Source organism: Pholcus phalangioides, unplaced genomic scaffold (genome assembly GCF_987345545.1).
Source record: "Pholcus phalangioides strain wild (caught in Gottingen) unplaced genomic scaffold, Ppha-v1.0 ptg000024l_1, whole genome shotgun sequence".
Classification (NCBI taxonomy): domain Eukaryota; kingdom Metazoa; phylum Arthropoda; class Arachnida; order Araneae; family Pholcidae; genus Pholcus; species Pholcus phalangioides.
In genome coordinates, this window is record NW_028301616.1 from 4,203,061 (window position 1) to 4,229,019 (window position 25,959).

Here is a 25,959-nt window from a genome sequence, read left to right on the forward strand (position 1 = left end):
CATCTGTTAAAAATCTTCGTAGAGTTATTTCTCACTCGTAAAAAACATACCCCTTAAAATTTTGGAGAGGAATGAAACTACTCAAAAATTATATTTTCGGATAACACTGCTGGGAGCGTTAAAAAAAGTGACAAACCATTGTTTGGTAACCAAAGTAGACATCCAAAAGCCATTGTTGTTGGACAGTTTTTTTACCCAATCTGGCATTTGCTCAACTCTAATACTTTTAAAGTAGCCTGTCGTTCAAGTTGGGGCCTGATAGTACTCATACAAAATTTTGCAAAGATGGGTATGAAATTTTAGATTTGTATGAAGGACATTACACACAGAAAATCAATTTTATATGTAGATATCAAGTTTTCTGTTTTACAGCACCATCTGTACGTGAAATTTGAACTTTCTTATATTTATCAAAAAGAATTCTAGGCTATGATAAGTTATCTAATTGCACCTTTATGTCGCACAGAGTCCGCACCTTTTTATGTCGAAATTCAAAAAAAAAATCTTTAAACAAAAGAAGTTTATAAAAAACCAGACTTTCACAGTTTTTCATGATTCACCATATTTCTGTATTTTATGGTAGAAATTCGTAGAAACTATGGAAATTTGATAGTGGCTGGCAAGTATGCACTAGAAGAAGATAAAGTGGCAGCAGAGAGAGAATGTTAATGTATACATTATGATATAGCACAGATGTCTGGCAATGAAGGATAGATGTTACTCGTATGTAGATTTCTGTAGTGGTGTTGACTCCTGCATCCACCATGATATGAAAAACAGATGGCAGCACCAGCAAGAACACTAAAGAAGCACAACTATGAAGACATGAATACATTAGGGGGCCACACATTCACTCAGAACACACATTTTGGGATGTACGGATTTGTTAGAAATTCTGCAGAAAAATGTGTACAAAGTGCATGAACAATTAAGTAGTAGTAGCCACCATGATTCCCACAAGACTTGCATAGGTATCTACAGGTGTTTTGTAGTGTTAGCCCCCCGTTCTAAAAGAAAACATTTCTAGTTGATTAGGAAGTAGTCACGATTCACCATGGAAGTGACTCCAAGATAGGCAACAGAATATCAAAGAAGCAACATAATACAGACCATGACCAACATTGTAAAATTTCCTCCGTTCGTTTTCAAGATTTATGTTCAGTTATAAATTTTATGCTGTTCCCTTCTGCTGTGGGATGGTGTTGATGTTTCCTGTGCAGGTTTTTGAGGCCATGCATTTCCAGTTACATTCATTCTTCTGGAAGGTTAGAAATCAGATAAGTGATGAAAATCTGGATTCATATCATTTTTCAGGTTCAGTAAATTAGGAAGCAAGTGCAACCACTAACGAATGCAGAACATTATCATACTTTTTTCCTGGATACAAGTAGAGTGCAGCCTTGGGTTTTAATTTAAATACTGTGTGTTGTGTTGTGCATACCCTGTTTTTATAGAGCTTGTAATTGCCCTGTGTATTGTGATACTTTTGTAAAAGATGCTCAACTTCTTCCCATTTGATGAAATTCGTTTGGAATCATTGTGTTGGACAAAATTACTCATATTCACACAAGGATATTTTCAATTCATTTTTCCATCACTTACAGATAGTTCTGAGTCATTGAATGCTCCTATGACTGAACTTGATCGTGAACTTACATACCATATTTTCCTTCGTCCACAGATTATATGTTAAAAATAATAATAATAACATGATCCTCACATATTCCCAAGAGATCTGTAAAATCAGTGTGTTAGTAGACATCCATGCCCGAACCAGGATTCAAACCCAGATCCGCACAGTCAGACACTAACTCCCTAACGACTGGACTGCCAGGTGGCAAAGGGAGATAGGTGGAAAAACATCAGAATTTCTTACTATGGATTATATACTGCTCCATCTTAACTGAAGTTTTTTATCCTGACAGGAGGGTTGGAATACTAATAAGTATTGGAAAAATATTTTTTTAAGGTTTATTAATGACATCCTGATGTGAATATGAAAGTCAACATTTTCTTCTACAAAAATAGGACAAAGAATTCCTTTTGTTTCTTGAGATTTCATTACCCGTGAGTTAGATTTTCACATGCAGATTATATACACCACTGTGGGCAATCAGGTGGTGGGAAAAAAAGTTTTAGGACAACCGAAAAACCGCTATATCTTGAAAACTTGTGCTTGTAAGTGCATGAAAATTTTAGAGTGACAACTACAAGTGGAACTAAACATGTTCCACTAAAAATAATTCTGATTTGTGCTGCACTTTTTCAGAAAAAAATTGTTGAAATTATAATAAAGGTTATAACCATGGCCCCCACATCCTGAAGCAGGGCCCCTAGGCTGGGATCTTTTACGGGCCCCTCGACCAGAATTTCACGGGGCCCCCTTTATGATGAATTTATAGCGTGAAAAACAAAAAATGATTAAATTCCTACCGGGCCCCAGGGCTGGAGCCTTGTCAGCCCACCCCTTGTGGGGGGCCATGGTTATAACCTGAAAAAAAAGTATAAGGGTGTAAATGTTTTTTCTGGCATTTCAAAGAAATTTGCATTTTTCTCATGTTGGCATAACAGCTGAGACCGTTTTCATCAGTCGTGCTGTGTAATCGAATTTTTTTCTGAAAGCGTGAGAATGGTAATAAAATCAACATATTTATTGGACAATAAAAAAGTGAAATACTTGCTCTCGAAAAACTTTGATGCTTCGTCATGAAATGGCAGGAAGATTTTAAAGATGGAAAATTTTTGTGAAAGTTTTTCATAAATGTGCCCGAGAATCATGGACTGAAAGCTTGTGCAAAAAGGCTTTTTTCTCCTACCATTCATAAGAAGAAAGACGATTATTCACAAATTTTTCATGAAAAAATTTTCTGGTGTAAGTCCAGAAGGAATACAACTTGCCTTGTATATGTCGAACTGTGCCTAATGTGATAAAAAAAATTCAAATGTCTAGTATGCAAAACTGTAATGAAAGCCTCCCTTTACAGAAAAAAAACAGCAGATAAAAGCGATGTGAATTGGCCATACAGCATGTATATCTCTCGGTACCTAGTGGGATGAGAATGTTTTTTTTTGATGAAAAACAATTTAGATGGACTCGATTGTTTTAAATATTAATGACAGATGCAAATGACCGAGCCATATTTTTGAAACATAGGGATATAAAGGCAGTTTCAGCAGAATTTCTATTTTCTGGGACACATCTCAAAACTTTTAGGCAGTTTTTGTTCCAACAAGACAATGCTCCTGGGCATGTTTTAAAGTCTGAAAGGTGTTGGTTTGAAACCAATTCCGATAGAACCTTTCAAGTGGTCATTGAGACATACTTTTCTTAATCCTGTTTAGCACTTGTGTTGCATTTTTTGTCAATATTTTCGTATGTGATTTTTCATACTTTATTATTATTATTGTTAATCAAATATCAGTATTATTTCTTATCCAGTCCATGTACTTTGACACTCTGGTGTAAACACCCGGAGAATCAGCTTTCGCACATTCGGTACCGCTTGATATAACACCAACTTGTACGTAATCACTATTATCCATTTGAACAAGTAGTGGACCTCCAGAATCTCCCTGGAAATAAAAGAAAACAACTGCGCTCAGCATATTTCAAGGTTTTTTCATATACAGTCTGTCCTAAATTGTATGCATAGCGGATATCTCGGTAACCGTTGACTGTCGAAACATACTTCCAATTACAAAAAGTTTTCAAATGGCATGCAGTTACTTATAACCGCAAAATGTGTTGGGGGTGGGGTGGGGGGGATTGTCATATACATGAAAAAATAAAGAAATTTACTTTTCAAGGAAACAGTTATTTTCCGGATATTATGCCGAGGCGAGCTCGGAAAGAAAAGTCATCACGTCTCCGCCGGGACACGAACAAAGGCCCTCTTGCATACCGGGCAAGCATGCTACCATCTACACCACTGGAGACACATGACTCTGCCTTCCTAATTTCACGCGCCGTGAGGCGCTGAAGTACAGGCAATAGTAGCCTCTCTTAACTTCAGGAAATGGCCCCCGGGTAGGACGGTTTAGAGAGATATAGATGGCTTCTTTCTCATTCTCCGTCATCACGTCTCCGCCGGGACTTTTCTTTCCGAGCTCGCCTCGGCATAATATCCGGAAAATAACTATTTCCTTGATATCTCTGGCTGAGAAAAAAGCCATCTATATCTCTCTAAATTTACTTTTTTTGCACAGTCCCGTGTGCTCAAAAGAAGCCATTAGAATGCTGCTGCCCTGTCTCTTCATGCCAACGAAAAAAAAAATTTCATGTTTCTAAATGCAATTTTCACTGAGATATTGAAATTCGAAAAGCGGAGAAAATTTTGTGGGAAAAAAAAACAGCGTTAAATACATGTAAAACGGGTTTTCCCAACTTTCCTCCTTTTTTAAATTCGAATATCTCAGGCATTGCACTTAGGAACATGGAATTTTTTTTGTTGGCATCAAAAGAGACGGCAAGAACTTTTTAATTGGGCTCTTGAGCACATAGGGACCGTGTAAAAAGTTAATTTCTTTATTATGGTTTCATTATTAAATTATGGCCCCCCATTTGGTATGTATGCAAAATTTGGCGAAGATCAGTTTAAAATTGTAGATTTGTATAGAGAACACAGACACAGAAAATCAATTTTATTCATTATTTTTTTATATTATTACTAGCTATTATGCCCGACGCTGACCGGGTTTTCTTCAATTATTGGGAGGATTGAAAGATTGGCAAACCACTGTAAAGGAAAATTAACTATTACACATAATACTGGCAGCATTAAAAAAGTGACAAAACGGTGTAAAGGCATATGCATGTCCATAGGCGTACGTAGAATTTTCTCGAGGGGAGGGGGGGTTCAGATATTTTTAGTTCTGGGGGTTACTTTTTCCCCTGCAAAATCACACTAATCTCGGCTCAAGGGAGGGGGGTTAGTGTGTCGGAAGTGAAATGAAGTGATGTATAATAATCGGATCGGGTGAAAAGGCCCTGGGGCCGAAGAGAGACAAGGTTGTTGACTGTTGTACATGAGAGATGTCGGACGCTCTGGTTTAGGCATCTGTGTAAATAAAGATGATTATAAGTTATTCTCGTTGGCTCTGGTGTATACTTAATTAGTGATATGTCTAGGAGGCCAAGCGAAGCAGTTAGAACCCCAAAACCCCCCTTTGCGTACGCCAGTGTGCATGTCTGAAACACATTCTAGGGAACCACGGTAACCAAAGTAAACATTCCGAAAGCCATTGTTGAGGCCTAGAAACCATTGTTGCCTGGCAGTTTTTATCTCATTTCGGGCATATGCCTAGCTCTGACGAACTTTTAAAGTAGCCTATCGTTCAAGTCGGGTCCCGTTTGGTAGCCTATATATGCAAAATTTGGTGACGATCGATCTAAAATGGTAGAGTTGTATAGAGAACACACACACACACACACAGACAGAAAAAATCAATTATATATATATATATATATATATATATATATATATATATATATATATACCGTATATAGATTACTTTTCCAGTGTAATTGCATTTTATGCCTTCTGGGGTTATTGTAAATAAATAATATCTCGTACCTGACAAGCATCTTTACCACCTTCCTTGTATCCAGCGCAAATTAGTGTATTTGTGATTCCATGGGGAAGTCTAACTTTTGATGGCAACTTTGCAAACAGTTTGTTACAATCATCTTGCGGTATCAGGGGAATCGTTACTTCCTGGAGGATGTTGCTCGGCTTTTCGCCTCCTGTGAAGAATTGCATGTAGAGATTTTACAAATTATATACTAACTAGCTATAATACCCGGCGTTGCCCGGGTTTTTTTCAATGAGGCTTTTTTGGATCACCTGATATCTCCCTCTTCTTTTTCTTTGAGGGAAATGCAAACCGTGTCCAAATTCACCAATATGGCAACTTCCTACGTGACTCATGAAAGAAACAAATCTAGATTTAAAGAAACGTAAAAAAAATTTTTTTTTTTTTCTTTTTTCAAAGGGTGCTAGGTATTTCGATTCCCCCCTTTGAACTTCAAGTTATCCATCTCTGCCTGTTTCTGCGTCAAAAAATGCTTAATTAAAGCTGTGGAATTTTTTCGATGAACTTTTTACGGGCCCATAATTAATTTTAAAGCAACCTAAACTATATGTGGATTTATGCAGTTGAATATTAAAAGACAATACGGAGACATTAATTTTCATGCTTGAGAAGATATAAATAAAAAGTTGAAATCAATGTTATTGCATGGATATCCAACTCAAAAGTATATATATATAGGTCCGGCTAATTACTTCATATTTAATCTCCTGGGCTTCGTATATCTCTAAGCGAACTCAATATTTCAAAAATCGAGTATTTAATACAATTTTTAAAATTATTGATGTGACAGAAAAAACCCCAAAAAATTTCTGCACTTCTACATTAAAATCGGCATTTTAACACTGATTTCTATGGGGTATCATCCTTTGCCTTATCCTCAAAGTGATGCTAATGATGGTGTCTATCAAAAAAGCTCTCATAACTGGGAGGATTGAATAAAGTGGCAAACCATTATAAAAGCATAAATACAAGATATACAGAAGACTGGATGTTGTGAAGATATTTAGTATTTGAGATGTTAATTTTTTTAAGGAAGGAAAAAACTCATCTCTGCCTCTACCGGGAGTCGAACCCGGGTCCCTCGATTGCCGGACGAGTGCTCTGACCACTAAGCTACAGAGGAGATAGAGATTTTCCTTCGCTAGAGCGTATATATGCCGAACGGAACCGTGCAATGGACGGTGAAACCGATCAGCTAATAGCTCATGGACGACGAGCCACCAGAGGGCTATATATATGACATATATATTTATTTGACATATATTTTTATATAAAAAAAAAAAAAAAAAATCTCTATCTCCTCTGTAGCTTAGTGGTCAGAGCACTCGTCCGGCAATCGAGGGACCCGGGTTCGACTCCCGGTAGAGGCAGAGATGAGTTTTTTCCTTCCTTAAAAAATTAACATCTCAAATACTAAATATCTTCACAGCATCCAGTCTTCCGTATATCTTGTATTAACAAGTGGAGAGCGACATTCATGTCATAAAAGCATAAATATTATACATATACTGACAGCGTTGAAGAAATGACAAACCATTTGGCATAAAACACGTCTTAAACGCATTGCTGGGGAACCACGGTAACCAAAGTAAACGATCGGAAAGTGATTGTTGAGGCCGAGAAACCATTGTTGTCCGACAGTTTTCTGTCCATTTGGGACACTTGCCCTGCTTTGACGAAATTTTAAAGTAGCCTATCGTTCAAGTCGGGTCCATTTGGTATGTAAGTAAAATTTGGGGACGATCGACCTAAAATTGTAGATTTGTATAGAGAACATACACACACACACACACAGACAGAAAATCAATTTTATATATATAGATTAAGGCCGGGAATCGATTAGAATTTTTAGTCGGCGAATCAAAAATTTTTAATTGATTCATTGAATTTTAACCGTATATTTTCAAACGCTAATCATTCATAGCAAATGTAGTATTGGTAACTACTGTATATAAATATTAATTGATGCTATAAGAATATACATTTATATATGAGCGAATGTAAAAACTATCGTCACATTCTAGCGAATGCAACTAATAGTTAATAATAATTTTTAATAATTTTTTCTTCAAGTTTTTGTAAAAGATCTTTTATCAAACTTTCTAGAGTAATCCCGGCCTTTGATGTTGATGAGCAATGGTACTCTTAAAATAGATGTTGCGCGGCTTTTAGGAAATAACGCTGCACATGCGTAGCGGCAGGTGTTGACCATCTGCCGCCACCGTTGTTCAGTTGAGCGTCGTTTGTGTTCCGTGAAAGCCTTGTTTTACAAAGTGCTTGTTTAGTGCGTTGTTTCTGAGAACAGGAAAATGAACGAACAAAAGATCAATTTCTTGAACTGTATTGTCACTGAGGATGAGTTCTGGTGTCTCAGGTACGACCCCGAAATGAAACGGCAAAGCATGGAATGGCGTTCTCCTGCATCACCTCGTGGGAAAAAGGTCAGAGCAGAAAAATCACGCATCAAAACGATGCTAATCACCTTTTTTGATAGTCAAAGCATTATCCACAAGGAATTTCTACCTGAGGGAACGACGATGAATGCTGCAAGGTACATTGAAATTTTGACCCGTTTCATGAAACGTCTACGCAGGGTACGACCTCAGTACGCACAACAAGGTTCATGGTTTCTTGTTCACGACAATGCTCGCCCTCACACAGCCAATATCGTCAAACGGTTCCTGGCAAAAAAAGGGGGGGGGGGGTGGTGCAAATTGAACATCCACCATACTCGCCCCAGATCTCAATTCTCCAGACTTCTTCCTATTCCCACGACTCAAACTCGCTTTGAAAGGAAAAAGATTTGACGATATTCCTGACATCCAACGAAACGGGAACTCCATCCCAAAATACTTCTTGCAAAGTTTCCAGGGCATGTATAGGAGATCTCAGCGGTGCATAGTAATGGAAGGTGACTATTTCGAAGGACAGTAAGGTAACTTTCGTTAACATTTCATCTACGTTAATGTTACAGGACTATTCACCGAACTTTATTGTCAGAGGTTGTATTATTCTTGAGCAAGCTGGACCCATGGTTACAATGGCAAGCAGGGCAAAATAGCATATTTATTTTACATTCGTGCCCGAACCAGGGCCGTCTTTACTCTTCTACCTGCAGAATAGAGACGGCCCTGCCGGAACCCAGACCTGCACAGTCACTCTAACCACTAAACTGCCAAGCGACGTATTTTTCCTGCAACTTGGGTTCATGTATTCTGATAATTTCGACGTCAAATGGTCAAAGCATGTAAACATGTGTGAAAAAATATTTTCTGATGGAGTAACACACACACCATGGCCCTCACATGGGGGGGGGCCTCTAGCCCTGAGAGAGAGAGAGAGGCCCGGGACTGTTCTAATCATTTTTTGCTTCTTCACGCTATGAATTAACTACAGAAGGGGCCCGTTAATAGTCTGACCGAGGGGCCCGCAAAAGATTCCAGCCTAGGGGGCCCCGCCACAGGATGTGGGGGGCCATGACACACACACACACACACAGGGCCGGTCCCAGAAATTCTGCTGCCTGAGGCGAATAATATTTTGCCGTTCTTAAGAGATACAACTGTCTGAAAAGAGTTTTCCTTCTTCACCTCTATGACCTTGATACAGTGGTTCCCAAAGTGTGGGATATACAGTGGCTCCCAAAGTGTGGGATATACAGCGGCACCCCTCCCAAGAGAATCGTGACCCCTTTGGGAACATTGTGTAACCTTGATGATTTAAAACGTCACTAGAAAATTTCCTAAATAAAAACGTTCTGATGGAGTAAATATATCAAATCAATATAATGATTCTTCTTTGAAGGGGGAAGGTGGTCCCATAGTAGGTGCACATGTTTGAATTTTTTTTGTATGGGTTTTGGAAAAATGTCTGCCCTTCAAACGTTATATATATATATGCTAAATAGCTTAACTAATCGTTTGAAGGGCGATATATATATATATATATATATATATATATATATATATATATACACACACACACACACACACACATACATAGCCCCCGTACATCATATGACGCAATAAAATTCTACGTAAAACTTACTAAAAATAATTTTAAGAAAAATTTCATTCAATCAAGCATCACAAATGTGCACAATGCGTAAAAGCACATTTGTGCTTTTACGCATTGTTATTTTTAGGAGAAAACATGAAAATTCATAAATTAATATATCTATTCTGAATCCAAAGACAAAATGCATTTATTGAGAATCCAAGAGAAACGCTCTCATTCTTTAGTTTTTAAAATCGTGATTTGAAGCGTTATGTTGCTTACATGTTGTTAGGTTGCATAGCACACACATAAAGGTAAGTTTTTCCCACCTTTTTATTTATACGTTGCAGAAAAATATTAGAGCGAAGTGACATCCCTGAGCTTATACGTTTGTGACCAGAGGTGTATTACGCAGGGAAAGACATGGGGGGGGGGGAGGGGCGTGCCCTCCCCAAGACGATCAAAAATGAAAAATATTTCCAAATACTACAGTAAAAAATTACAATATCCAAAGAAAATACCTTTGCATGTTATTTTTATCAGTATCCTATCTGTTAATTTAGAATGCTTTTTGGAAGTTAGTAGCTCAAAATTCCTATGGGAAATATTCCTTGTACTCTCCGAACCCCAATATGCCCCAACCCCCTAAAGGTCGATCTCGCGTACGCTAATGCTCGTGACCAGGGCACAGGGTATTGTAATGTGATGGGTCTTCTCATGGTGCAACCTGGCAAAGCAAATTCTACCACGATTCATTGTACCGCTTAATCATTGTTTAGCGCAGCATAACCTTGATGGCCCTTGCACCTATAAAAAACAAACTCCAATCCGAAGGTGCATATGCGTCCCCGAATGAATGGTAGCGCATATCGCAGCAAATATGTCTGAAAAAATTAGCAAATCGTTCTCCAAAAATACCCTCTACCGCCTTTGCTATTGCGATTTGACAGTACATTCTATGATAAAAAAAAATGTTTGTTTAGGAGTGTTATATAACCTCTTAAAGTTTGAATTTCGAATCACCCTGTATTTTACGCGTGAGAAAAACATCAATGAACTAGAACCACTTACACCACCTATCAAATAAAATTGTTATGATTCTTCGATTGAAATTGCTGACCGGATTTTTGTTAACGTGCCATATAAAAAAAAACAATATGATATAATATCAGTTAACATTATAAAAACAATAATATTAGTTAAATTATGAAGTTTGTTTTGAATTTTCACAGTTTTTGTTTGTGAATGGTAAAACATTGTTAGTTAAACTCGCAAAATACAATTGTCGTAAGCATCAATGGCATCTGTAAGTAGCCACGCAGTCCTCTCGGGCTAGGCAGTGACGAGAAAAATTAAATTCGGTTCGGCGGGAGTTATCGTAGGCTTTATATCATTCCAATCAAAAACAATATATATATATATATATATATATATTTATTTATTTATTTATTTATTTTTATTTTATCACACAACCCAGTAGGCAGATTGCACTTACACTGTTAAGATTCAAAACTGGGAACATAAATCAAATCGAAAAACACTTCATAAAAGGAGTAAAACTAAAATCGTCCAAGGAACAGACGAATCCAGCATAGAGGACAGAAACGAGGTCACGTGGCAGGTTGTTCCACAGTCTCGCTGAACGGCATCTGAAGCCATAGAAATAGGGGTCGCCTCTGACCACAGGAATTTTCAATTGAAGACCGTGTCTACGGAGGTTAGGTCGTCTGTCCAAGATTTCGAAAAAAGGGTTATCCGAAGGTAAATATACCATATTATGAACCAGTTTATAGCACATAATTAGGTCAGATCGAGCCCTCCTCCACTCCAAGGAGTGAAGGCCAAGTATCTCGAGTCTCTCTTGGTATGATCTTCCACCAATACCTGGAAGTCGTTTAGTAAAAGCCCTTTGGGGACTCTTGATGAGTAATGTCTTTAATTTTGTATGGACACCACAACAGTATTCAAGAATCGGTCGGACATATGTGCAAAAAGCGAAAGTCAGGGTATGCATATCACACTTGCTGTACGCCGTACGTATCATATATGCGACTCTATTGGCCCTGCATACCATATTACGATAATGATCAGTGAAGTCGAGAGATCCGGATAACGAAATACCCATATCGGAGCATATGGTCAAGTGTTGTAAAACTTCAGGACCCATCTGATAGCAGACGGGTCGGTGGGTCTGCCTAGATGCATAGAGCCACTCTTGACGATAGAAATAGGAAGATTGTTCTGGCTACTCCAACGGAAGAGACGAAAGCAGGCATTCTCGAGGCCCATTGTGTTGTCCGTCGTTGAGAATAGCTTTATATCATCTGCAAATTGTAGAATGGGAATGGGAGAGACTACTTGAGCTATGTCATTAGTGAACAAAGTGATTAGAATGGGACCCACCACAGATCATTGGATGACGCCGCTTGGTACGGGGCGACTCGCTGACATAGCCCCAGCAACTTGAACACAATGGACTCAGTCTGACAGTAGGACAGGAATTGTCCTGACTATTTTGCCAGGAACGCCCATATCGGTTAACTTTCTTAAGAGAATTGATTTGTCGACTTTATCGAATGTCTTATTAAAATCCACATAGATTACATCAACATTGTGACCTTCGTCGATAGATCTAGACCAACTGTCATGGGCGACTAGTTGCTGAACAGGTGAACGAGCGGCCCGGTATGAAACCATATTGTGTAGGAGGTATAAAGCCCATCTCCATTGGATATGGAAGGAGGCGATTGGCAATACATCTTTCGAAAATTTTGCAGGTGATGTCAGTCAAGGAAATCGGGCGATAATTGCATAGATCTGAAGCAGAACCCTTCCTTTTATAGACCGGAATAATAATTGCGGAGTGCTAGGAATGAGGTATAATCTCATGGATGCAAAAGTAGGAAAATAGAAAACTGAGGAGTGGAGATATAACATCGGAGAGGAGTTTGAAGTAAATGCCTGGAACTCCATCGGGACCCGGGGACGCACTGGTGGAAAGAAAGGAAATAATGGACTGTATTGTCTGGGTATTGAACATGTCATTCCGCAAAATGGATGGTCTTCCGCAAGGTCACTGGAGGCATAGACGGAGATTGACTTGGAAGTCTGGGGGGGGGGCACGATGATGATGATGTCAGCTCATATATACATATATACATTAGATCAGTCGACTCCACCTTTGATGCTGCCCCCCCCCCGTATCTCCGCCCATGACTGGAGGGATGGGCATAGCCTTGTCCAACAGGACTGTACGAGCGAGAAAAGATGTCAATAAAGATATTAGCCTTATCAAGGTCTTCAGATATTGGCGAGTCGTTCAGAGATAGCACAGGGATACTCCTAGTCGCACAAAGTCTATGACGGACATCTTTATAAAAGTAGTTGCGATCAAGATGTATACGCTCTCTATACTGCACATAGTCTGAGTATATCCGTGACCTATTTTTGTAGTGATCTTCAGAAAGTTGAAAGGGAAAGTTCTTAATATAGAAGTTGAGGACGGCTACAATTTTCAAGTGTTATTAACGTTATTTTACCGCTGACAAATAACAACTGTTGAAATTTCGAGGCAAACTTGATAATTTAACTAATATTATTACTTATAAAATATTAACCAATATCATGCCATATTGTTTTTATCACTCGACACATTAATCAAAATCCGTTTACTAATTTCAATCGAAGAATTGTAACAGTTTTATTTGATAGGTGGCGTAAGCTGTTGTAGTTCATTGATGCGTTTCTCTCATGTAAATACTGCACTGTATAATTGTTTTCAATATTTTCCGGAAGGAATATTTTTGCTGATGAAATTTTATTTTCACCCGTTTGTTGGTTATGGACCAAAGTGCCTAAGAAAGACGCAATTTTTTCATTGTGAATAGGTTTACAAAATATTTAGAGTCTGAGAATGCTTCCATGTACACCGAGTTTTTTCTTACGCAAGAAAAAAAAATTCCCTATATTGTATAAGGCAGCGTGTTATTTTATCATTCCGCACAAATATCGAAATTCTGTGAGCAAAGAAACAGGTCTGTGTAATTGTACTAAAAGGCAATGTGCCCACTCCACTCTTGCTCTCCCTTCAAAATTATTTAGATGTGTAAAAATTTAATGGAGTGAAAACATGGTCATAATAAATCTGTCATAAGAAATGCCACCCCTGTAATCATGCCGCCCTAGCCGGCCGCCTCATGCAATGAAGAGATGTTTCAGAGTGTAAGAAATATTTTCCCAGAAAAAAAGAAAAGAAAAATAATTGTGGAAACCTGAATAGGACGACAAAAGAGAGAATTTTTTTTTAAAAAACGTAGGAAAACGCTTGAAATGACACCAAAAAAATAAGAACGTCTGGTAACCCTAGTTACACACCTTACAATAAATCCGTCATAAAAAATGCTGCCCTAAGCGGCACCTCGTCGCCTCATGCCTGGCGCCGGCCCTGCGAGAGTCAACTTCTATTTGAATGCCTTTTTTTTAATGGCCAACAAGTATGAATTTCTCATAAAATGGCCTTATTTTTTGTGTTCTGTAATTATGTCCCTCCGCTGAATCCCGGACTGCTAAGAATTTTAGCGGGCCATTCACAATGTATATACTAAATATAATACGTGAATTGGCAGGTCTGTCTGCGGGCTCGCAAGTTCGGATGCATTTGAGGAAGGGGGAAGGGAGGGGGGGCTATGACATTAATTGCAAGAGATGATTCGTAGCTTACGGAAAACAGTTAGTCCCCATCCAATGGCCCAAAGCTCTTTCCAGTCCCTGCTGACTTTTTGACAGGTAGACTTGGTTGGCAGGCAGACGGGATAAGCCTTCTCGTTAAATTCGACATCCCTCTTCAGCTTGATCACTGCCAAGTCGTTGTAGGATTCTCTACCATTAAAAGACGGATGTTCCACAATGGATTCGATTTCGAACCATTCGCCGTCATCTTCCTTCTCGATGTCGTGAACGCCCATTTTGGCGACGTAATCTTCTGGTTCCCTAGGTGAAAAATCAGTTTTTTTGAGTATTGAATCTAAAATCATATATATACTAATCATATATAATATTAATGTTGAATCAGTAAATTAGAATTAATGTTGAATCAGTAAATTAGAATTAATGTTGAATCAGTAAATTAGAATTAATGTTGAATCAGTAAATTAGAATTAATGTTGAATCAGTAAATTAGAATTAATGTTGAATCAGTAAATTAGAATTAATGTTGAATCAGTAAATTAGAATTAATGTTGAATAAGAATCAATGTTACAGCAAAATTAATGTTGAATCAGAATCAATGTTAAATCAGAATTAATGTTGAATCAGATTTGATGTTAAATCAGAATTAATGTTGAATCAGATTTGATGTTAAATCAGAATTAATGTTGAATCAGATTTGATGTTAAATCAGAATTAATGTTGAATCAGATTTGATGTTAAATCAGAATCAATATTGAATCAGAAGCAATGTTAAATCGGAATTAATGTTGAATCATAATTAATGTTAAATCAGAATCGATGTCGAATCAGAATTAATGAAAATTCAAAATTACCGAAAAAGCACATAAATTCCAAAACTTAAAAATTCGATAAAAGAAGTTTTGATGCAAAAGAAATTTTTAAAGAAATAATTTCAGAATAGGAGTGAAAGCCCTGAATAATTTGGGGAAACTTGTTTTATTCGGGGATCGGGTCCCATTCGTTAAGACGCTACTGCGGATATGATCAAGAATGGCGTATCATTCCAATATCTACAGTGTACGTGTACACGTATCCGCATGCACTGTATCAAATACACAGGGTAGGTGAGAAATCCTGGACAAATTTTAAAAATTTATTTAAAAAATCAACCAATTGACATAAAAATTGTACGGTTCCGATGAAAATATTTATTATGGCGTAGCGGTTTTTTTTTTTTTTTTGATAAAATTATAAACATAGTAAAACATTTCAATCGCAGATGGCGCTTTATCACAAAAAACTCGACATAATACTGTATAGTTAGACCTCTCAAATCCGGACAATGGACCCGCCACAGTTTCATTTATTTCCTAAGTTATCGTATCTAAAGCAGTAATACTATTTTTTTTTTCATGATACAGCGCTATCTGTAAGTGAAATTTTGAAATATTCACTTTATCAAAAAAAACTCCAGATAGTGCAAACCGCCAGTGCCGTCTTAACTGGGCCCACCCAAGCACGGCCTGGGCCCACTCAAGTGCACGGGACGGGGTGGGGGCTCGTTAAGATTTTCGATGCTAAGCATGCAAATTGGTAAGCAATCGTTTTTAATCAGGTAGGAAGAACTAAAAAAACAAACAAAAAAAAAAACAATTAGCCCGTGGGCCCACAATGCTCTTGAGACGCCCCTTCAAACCACTCATTTTCGATGAGCTGGATGATTTTTTTAATATTAATTTCTAAAATATGTCCCACCCTGTACTTTTTTATTAACCGTGAAAATTTGTACTTACGGTTTATGACCCCTTGGAAAAACGTGCGCTGCGGTCAGAAGATAACGATGACTGATGAGAGAGGCGCCAAATTGAAAACTTTTTCTCGGACCTTCTTTTCTGAACATCGCAACCTTTTTGAAACGAAATTTCAAGATATTTAGTGGTTTTTGTTTCCACACAAACACGCAACGCTTTTATTTATTCTCTAAAAAATGTGGTTCTCGAAAGTTTGATGACCGCGGCTCCTCATGGCATTGAACATATTTTGTGGCACCCCCCCCCCTTTTTTTCTAACCGCTGACCAGGCAAATATCAAAATAGCAAAGAGCGATGGCTCCGTAGGTCAACAGAAGCTGTCGTTTCAATCCGAACACGTGATACTTGCATCGGAATATTACAGTACCAGCTATAGTACACTGGTGCGCAAAAATTAGGACGTGACGGTTTTTCTAACGTAACATCGCGCAAAAGTGTACCAAATCAACACAAATAGTACCATACTATCCCTAAGCCATAAGAATATGGGAAAAGTAGACAAAACTTTCCAAAAAAAAAAAATCCAAAAGATAAAAAGAAACTTTATTGAAAAATTAGCTTCAAACACTATTGGACAGACGACCGAAACGTCCATGTGACATGTGACCATCAAGGAAAATACAGCCTTTAGTAGGGGATATGATCACCCCTGACTGTGTGCTATACAGGATTTACATCGTCTGTCCACGCTGAGTACAAGGTTGTCAACGAGCTGTTGAAGATTGCTGCCCATTGGCGTACGCAAAGGGGGATTTTTGGGGTTCTAACCCCCCCCCCCCTCCCTCAAGCCAAGATTACAGTGTTATTTTGCAGGAAAAAACGTAAAAAACCCATCTGATTGAGAGGAAGAAAAAATGAAACCCCTCCCCCTTGAGAAAATTTTATGTACCTATATGTTGCTGCCCATACCTGTTGTAGCGCCAATCGCAGCTCCGGAGTCGTTGCTGGGGGCTGCTAAGTGTCGCCCTAGAGCAGACATATCCAATCCGTTACTCGCGAGCATCGCGGCTCTCTCTGAAATACCCAGAATGCTCGATGACCGCGAGCACTTTATCATCATTCCAATTAAACACCTTGGAGCAATTGTCAGCAATCAGCGTCATTTCATGCATTCGATGTTAAACTCGCCGTAAGGGTACTCTTCTTTTCTATGATGGGTACAGGCAATGCTCCAGACTGGAAAAAGGTTGAAGACTTCTGCCCTAGAGTGTCCGATTGGATTTAGATGCGGGGACCTTGCCCGGTGAGCCCAGTCGATGTGTGTGTGCGCTGAATACCTCCACTCTCCAACAGCTGTGACAGCCACTGTACGATGAGGTGTGGCGTTGTCGTCCATGAAGAGGAAGGCACTCAGGACCCATAGCACCTCTAAAAAGATGCACAGAACCTCGGTACAATAGCGGGCACCAGTGACTGAACCACCTCGGAAGATGTACGGGTACCAAGCATGATAACTTCCCAAACGAAAACTCCGTCACCTCCAAACCGGTCCTTTTCGATGATGTTGGAGAGCTTATTGCGTTTCCCCCGCTCTCTCCAGATGTGTATGCGTCCAAAATCGCTAGTCAGGCTAAATCTTCTTCCATCCGTAAAGAGTACTCGACCTCAATTTTTCAGCTTCGTCCTTAATTTTTGCACACCAGTGTAGGCTACTATAGTTACTTTACCGCACATCAACTCCGGTCATACATCACCATACGCCATTTTTCAACCAGTTTAGTTGAGTGGGAAATGAAGGCGCCATCTATCGGTGGTCGTCTCAGGAGGTAAAGAACTTGTTTCTGACTATCTGTGCCCGGATTCGAACCCGTGGACCTTGACGGTAACCTTTATAGTGGAAGACGAGCATCTTACCACTGCGCCACTCGGGCACTACGAGTCTACTATACCTGGTGTTCAACGTTGTGGGAGGAAAGGGAGTTCAATAGTGAGCGTGTGCAATACTATAGGACATAAGCGCTCACCCGATGACCGCGGGCCCAAGATCTATTTGGTCCGTGGGTGACGTCATCTAATGTGCGGTCCGTGACCTCAAACCCAATTGTGTAAAAATGAACTAAACATCACATTTACAGATTAAACATGATATCCGCGGTATATTTACAGATCATTCTTGAGTGACCCGCGATGCAGTTCCAGAGCACTCGAGCGGCCTGTGGCACATCTGAAGATCGCTTAAGTGACCTGCGCTGCAATTATTGTTAAATTGCAGAGTTCATAGCAGCAAATTACCTCTACTGCAAGGGTTCTTGACCTTTTGTGTTTCATGGACTCTTTGTGTCCATAAGACGAAGGCCAGGCAGGCGCAGGGGCATGGCCCCCACAAGGGGTGGGCTGACAAAGCTCCAGTCCTGGGGCCCGGGGCGATTTTCACAATTTTTTTGCTTTTCACGCTATAAATTCATCATAAAGAGGCCCGTGAAAGTGCAGTCGGGGGCCCGCAAAAGATCCCAGCCTAGGGGCCCTGCTCCAGGATGTGGGGTCCATGCGCAGGGGAGGCAGTTGGAAGGCCACTCCCAAGAGCCCAATAATATAGTAAAAATATGTCTGCCGCGTGAAATACGGAACGTTCTTATTAACCAACGCGGTTAATAGCTCTCTATCCGCACTTGATTCCACGGAGCCACTTTGCCTATAAAAAGGCTGCGGACAGGTTTTTACCGAATAATATTCAGCACATAATAATATGTAAGAACAATTAAACTGTTAATAATTAAACTCGCAAGGACCCCCCTCCCCGATTAAGTACCGATGCTCCAACGCAATAGAGAGGGGTTTATAGACGACCACTCTAGTAGCTACTGCCATCTATATTTGAAACCGGAAGTGAGACATTGTGTAATCAATGAATTTTTGTGTTGTGGGGATGACGCATTTTGCATTTTGGCTCTCTGGAGCCGCGGAACGCACTCCGAGAACCACCTCACACTTTAAAAATTTCATATTGTTATTATTATATTATTTTTTCGATGCGCGAGCAACTTACCATCCACGGCCATGAATGCGGTTTCACTTTTATTCCTCCGACGATCACCTTTTGTGGTTTCTGCCACAAGCTTAGGTCGAAAACTGGAAAAACTGTATATAACAATGATTTTAATAGTAACAAAGCAATTTATATCGCAATTGGTCTGTACTTTTTATTTTCATTGCGTACTTAAAAGTGAATTTCAAAATCTTTTTCAAATATTTTACTCACGTGGGAAAGGAGTCGTGGTGCTTACAGTTGCAAAAGTTGTTGCTGGAGGAGTTGTTGAAATAATTGGATATGATGGGTATCGGTTACCGCAACCTTGAAACACAACATGAAAGAATGGAACTTTGTTTAAGCAGAACAATGCATAATGATGACGAGGACTGGGTTGGAAAGTGCGTGCAGTCAAATTCGGCTATAACAACATTCCCCAATAGACACAGAAACTTTTGTTGTTATAAGTATAATGACATCCTACGACGCAATAATTATAGAGACCGTTGTAAAGATTTTTGATAGGCATGTTTAGAACAGCACTATGGGTCTCCGAGCAAAGGGGACATTCTAGGGTCTTATCAAACACTGGAAGTTCCTGCCTACCAATTTACGGTTCTAACGGATTTATTATCTGGAACCTGAGCCGAATACAGTGATTTGCAGCCGAAATAGGGATAGTTTCATTTTTTTCTCACGAACTACTATACAGGGTGAACGTAACATGTTCTGCCACATGAAACGGGGTTATACACGAGCCCAAGTGAAACATGAAACACCCTAACCAACCCTGTGCTATCGCGGACCTTTTTGGAGTTACGGTAGGTAACTCTGGAAAACCCCCAAATTTGTGAAGTTTCTGAAAGATTTACACGTAAACAAAGCACATATTTGGAAATAGCAGAAAAAAATCCTATAAAGTGACACTAATTTCATTGAAATATCTGTATTTATTGGCGAGTTAAAAGCGTTGAAAGATTGGTGAAGTTCAAATCGAATTTTTGTCGCCAAAATTTTTCATCGCTAATTTCCGCGAACACCCTTGCAGCTACAATCGGCCAAATTTAATAAAAAAATTCCCATTTTAACAAGTTTTCGAATGATACAATAAATCATATTTGTGATCTAGTTCAGGAGAAATTTAGTCTTTTGTTCGTAATACATCACTGAAATCTGCGTTTGTCGAAGTAATTATTATTATGTTTTGGGGGGCGACAATGCGATTTCTCACTCTTCACCAGTCTTCTCTCATTGCTTGAAGCTCGTCATTAAATGCGGATGTCCTGTAGATAGAGGTAGCGCCACCCTAAAATGATTTTTTTGCGAAATCAAATTGTCACAAAATCTGCATCCGCCAGTTCCAAATTTTCGTCGACTATCTATGTACTTCGACAAACGCTGATTTCAGTGATGTATTACGAACAAAAATTGGCTGAATTTTTCCCTGAACCAAAACACTGATAGGGTTTCTTGTCATAGACATATGATTAACTGGTTATATCTATGTTTCTTGTAGACTCTCGAAAGCTGGTAGAATGGACAAGCTTTTGGTCGATTGTAGCTGCAAGGGTGTTTACGGAACTGGTAAATCAAAATTTTGGCGACAATTCGATTTTGAACTTTGGCAATTTTTCAGTGCTCGTAGCTCGCCATTAAATCCAGATATTTCGATGAAATTGGTGTGGCCTTGTATGGTTTTTTCTCCGCCTTCCAAATATGCGCTTAGTTTGCGTGTAGGTCTCTCAGAAATCTCACAAATCCGGGCAAATCACGCATTTTTTTTTATAATAGATTATCCACCATAACTCGAAAACGGTTCCTGATATGACAGGGTTGGGTAGGGTTTTTCATGTTCCCATTGGGCTCGTCTATCACCCCCCCCCTTTCGTTTGGCAGAACAGGAAACATTCACCTTCTGTAACACGACAATTCAGGCAACTACCATTTTCACTTCAAAACATGGAAGACAGATAGATGGCACCACCACTAGAATGAAACCCTCCCAACTCTGGCAATATAAATACTTTAAGGCCACGCATACACTCCAAACATACTTCCCGGCATGTCCTAATTCATTAAAAATTCCTCAGAGAAATGTGTGCAAAGGCTAATATGGCTATACTATATTTGTGCTAAAATTCTTGAGAAAACTCACTCTGATTGATTTCAGTCATAAATAGTGATGTAGTTAATGTGTAGAAAGAAAAGAATGGCTCTTTTTTCATTTTGGCGATTCTTTTGCAATCCGTTCAACTCAAGGTGAGAGATTCTCATATCCATCATCATTGTGTCCTGTGAGAAGGCTTATAAGTATCAACAAACCAGGCCTGGACAAATCGCAAAGAACATCTAGGCACCAGAAAAAGTTTTTAGGAGATAAAAAAATTTTTATTCGAAGAAATAGGTCCAAAATAATGTTTGTTTTGAGTTTTTCAGGGCACAGCGATCTTCTTTCATGCGGGCAGGTACTGCCATAAATTCCAAACATTTTGTGCTGCTCTCAGTCAGCAATTTAATAACTGCGGAAAGAAAATTTTAGGCGCCAATACCAATGTTTTAGTCACCTGGCACCTGAGATTTGTCCAGCTATGAGAGTGCATGAGAGATAATATAGACCTTACTAACCACTGTGAATTCCAACTGAAGGGGTGAGTTGAATTTATGCGATGAGAAAATGATGGTATGGATAAGAAGTTGCAGCCTATCAAGTGTTTTTGTCATACGGGACGCGTACGCAGGAAGCGCGTTACATTGTATAATCATGAATTATTGGGGGGAGGAGAAAGGTTCAAAACATACGTTTTCTTCGCCCCTCCCCTCCAACAAAGAACATTTTCCTACTTTTGACTTATTCATTATAATCATGTAAGTTGACCTGAGGTAGTCCTATTATATTGCCCGAGTTTTTATTTGTCCTGGAAGAACAAGATTCAATCCACTTTGCTATACGACTGGTCACAATTTTGTTCTGCTTCATTTGGTGGAAATTGTCGATATGCATGAATATAATTTAGCTATTCAGAGCAAGCGGTCTTAAATCTTTTTAAACTAACACTACTAAACCGCACAAGCACCACATAAATATCGTTCTGAAGAAAAACGAATGAATTGGTGCATGTTTTCAGAATGTGTTCTGTACTTAACGCGAAAGTGCTGCCATCTGTCGTCCGACTTCAAGACCAAGCAATAGGGCAGGTTATTTTGCCTGTCGCATCATGCGCGTGATTGCTTGAAAATTGTTGCTTGTTTTTTTGCTTGCGAGCACCCCTCTCAGGAAGGAAAAGTAATATTTCTTCTCAGATTCACATTTTAAACCACGACTTACCTTGTAGAGGTATGTCTAGCAAGTCATCGTCCTCTTGAAGACCGTCACCTCCCAAGTTGCAAGTCTTTTTGCTTTCTATGGAAATGCGATATTTTTTTTTTATAAGAACATTTCGAGACACATAAACCATCACATTAAAAATATCGAAGTAAACCTGAAACCAGTTATAAATACGCTTCGGGTGTTTGATCTCGGTTTTCATCCATCTCGGAGCAGGGATTCTTAACAAGGTGGGCCTGGAGATTTCGGGGTGGTTCGTGAGCTTTTATGAGAAAATAATTAACCTTTTATTTTACTTAAATATGAACTGAATATTATTCTGCGAAGGAGACCGTCGCATGGCTGGACAAAAAAATAAAACCTCAGAAAACCTCAATTCCAGCGAAATACGACGCGGAAGAAGAGAAAAAAACTTAGTTTGCTAAAAACGTAAAAATATACTTTTCCAAAAATTATAATATTACTAATATAATTTAATAATATTAAGTATAATAATAATAATAATATAATATTATATGAAGAGAAAGTGTAAAACCCCATTATGCAGTATAGAATGTGTCGGAAAGGGACATAAATCCTGCTATTGATTCTAAAATTGTAGAAATGTCTGTGAGAGCATTTCGCTTTTAGACAAAAATATCGGAGAAAATAACCATCACAAACATAATGGGGCTCCCACTACTACCTATCAAATAAAAACCTAAACTATCTGTTATAAATTTTTTTGAGTAAATTTAGTTGGTTTTAAACCATTATGAAGCATGAAAACGAACAAAATGTATGATGATGATAATATATATTATTTGTTTTTATCCTGTTTCTCATACAAATTTGCTGCTAGAATACTTATTATAAACATAAAAAAACACAGTAACCGGTGTTTTGGCTTATAAAATTTACACCGAAATGCAGGATGAAAATAAAAAAATTATAGTATATTTGAACATGTTGTTAATTTTTGAATCTACACATCGGTTTAAAACCAACGACCATTTTGAGAATTATAACAGATAGTTTTGATTTTATTCAATAGGCGACAGCAGTATTCAATAGGGGGGTGATAACTTGAAGCGGTTTTTCTCGTATTTATATAATAAATAACGAAGTATATACATATGGAAATATAATAAGTCAGAAGTTAGGGAGTTTTCTTTTATTTGTTTTTTTCCCCCGGTTCGAAAATTATTTTCCCCATCTATGTCGGTTCACGAAAATATTCACTTAATTTTCAACCGTCTGCAATGTTGAGAAGGTTGAAGAACACTGAACTAAACCGTACAAAAGCCAGGCTCTTAGTATTAATGGGTAATTTTATTTATTTGAATTGGGTATTTCTTATTTTTATTGTAAGCATGGAGTGCTGACGATACGAACTAATTTTTATAAAAAAAAATTATTTTTTTTGATTTCTAGGCCTTAATTATATATATATACAACTGAAATGATGATGTCACTCTCCGGTATCCATACGAAATTTATTAATAGCTGGCTGATACGAAGATGAATTTAGAAAAGAGACAAATTCAACTATCAACGCGGGAAATAGAATCTCTCACTTTCCGGGTCAGCGCCCTAGACCACAAAAGCAACGGGTAAAGCAAACTTTCCTTAAAGCTCGTATGCACTGAATGGGTCGGTACATGTACGGTCAGACCTAATTCAGACCAAACCCCACAATTCCTGACGCTGTCACCAGATGGCGACTTATCCGAGGATGATGTTACTCTCCGCTATCCATGCGAATGTTTTTAACAGCTGGCTGATGTGAAGGTGAATTTAGGAAAGAGAGAAAATTCAACTGATTTGCGTTGAATCGAACCCACGTCCTGTCACTTGCCGGAAGAGCGATACCCGGCGAATAAATCTGCATTGAACATGAAACCCCCCCCCCCCCGTAAGAAAATATGAAACTTGTCCGAAATTATTCAGTGTTGACTTTTGTTCGTCCTTGGAACGTCGTGCGATTTGGATTGGAATGGATGCTCATACTCACCCGCCATCGAGAACATCAGAAGCGTTGCGATACATGCCATCAATAAGTTCATTTTTCAAACTAACTATGATTATTTCAATATATGCGTTTGTACGCCTAGTATAACATCTAAGCGAAGAGCGTTTGAGAGCGTCTCGTCGTTTAAAGTATTTGAGAAGCTTCAATTAAGTCGTTGAAAGTGCTACGTCCTTACACATGCGCACAAAGGTGAATTCATTCATACATCATTCTCCACAAAGAATTTCATAATTTCTTTCCGATTCAACTTGATTGATCAATCGTTTGATCACGTGTAAATGCCATTCATTTCATCAATTCGTATTGATTATTGTTTTCCCCTGGGATTTTGTTTCGCAACATGAACATGTTGGAATTCACAAAAGAAAATAACATGACTGATCCGAGTTTAGAATAATGTTTCCAAATCTACAGAAAGAATTTGCGGGAACAGGATGAGTAAAAACTTAAGCCTTTAAATTTTATGTTTTAGAAAATTTTGTTTCACTGACTTATTTCCCCCACCCTGTATTACACACGGTTTCATTATAATCAGCATATAATGTGGAGGTGTAAGATGTGTTTTAGACCTCCTGCAGCTCGGCTTCAGCATTCTCTTCATGTTAGAGTCTGAATTAATTCTGTGGGTGTCCGACCTCATGCTACAAAACATTGCGGGTGCTCGATCATCCACAGTACCACACTATGTAGTTTATATAGTGTATTTTAGAATACATAACATCTATATTTGCATCGCATGAAGTATTGTGTGATTTTGTTTCTTCTTTATATTTTTTGAGCTTGGTTTCTAGACTTTTTTTTAAAATTGATTTCACAAACAAACATGTAACACACAAATTTAGACACATGTTACACAGATACAAACGTAATTACACCCATATACCAATATGTAATAAATAAATTTAACTTTTTTTGGCAACGGCAGGCACGTTGTGCGGACACGTTTTATTTTCGCTCCTCAAAAAAATTATACTGTATATTTTTTCAAACGTATAATAATCCCTGTTTACTAGTTGTTTATATCCGCTCAAAATTATTACAGGTAAATTTTAATTATTTGCTTCATTAAATACAAAAATCGTCTAAGGTATGCCTAATCGAAATATGTCTTGTAAGTCCTGCTCGGATATCATAGTAGTGGATTCTGACCGAGTCCAGTGCTCTAAATGTAAATCAAATTTTCATTATCTGTGTGGTGGTATCAGTGAAAAAGCTTTCAGAAAATTCACATCCGATAAAAACAAAAAATGGTTATGTGCAATGTGCCTTCAAGACTCCACGACCTCATCGGCAAGATCACAAGATGGTGAATCGGAATCCTCTCAAGACATCCTTCACAAAATAATTCAACAGAACAACGAACTTAAAGAGTTCGTTTCCCGCAAGATGGATGAATTTACGCTAGCAATAGACTTCAACAATGAAACGATCAAAGAACTAAAAACAACTATTGAAACTCTACAAAAAACAAACAATGAACTGATCTCCAAAAACGAACTCCTTTCTAAAGAAAATATCGAGATGAAAAGGGAAATGAAAAATTTGCGTTGTGACATGATCGAACTAAAGCAGTATTCCAGACGTACG

The 25,959-nt window shown here is 38.4% G+C and overlaps 1 protein-coding gene across 1 annotated transcript; it reads right to left on the minus strand.

Moving 5' to 3' along the window:
• Window positions 1-3,378: 3,378 nt before the first annotated feature.
• LOC149068593 (venom protease-like) lies at window positions 3,379-24,534 on the minus strand. The gene is made up of 8 exons (XM_089250594.1): window positions 24,355-24,534; window positions 22,362-22,436; window positions 19,268-19,360; window positions 19,055-19,146; window positions 16,051-16,163; window positions 14,309-14,577; window positions 5,574-5,743; window positions 3,379-3,573 (listed from the first exon to the last, which is right to left on the minus strand). The coding sequence occupies exons 1-8, from the start codon at window positions 24,404-24,406 to the stop codon at window positions 3,412-3,414; spliced, it is 1,026 nt and encodes a 341-aa protein (XP_089106720.1). The 5' UTR covers window positions 24,407-24,534; the 3' UTR covers window positions 3,379-3,411.
• Window positions 24,535-25,959: the final 1,425 nt, after the last annotated feature.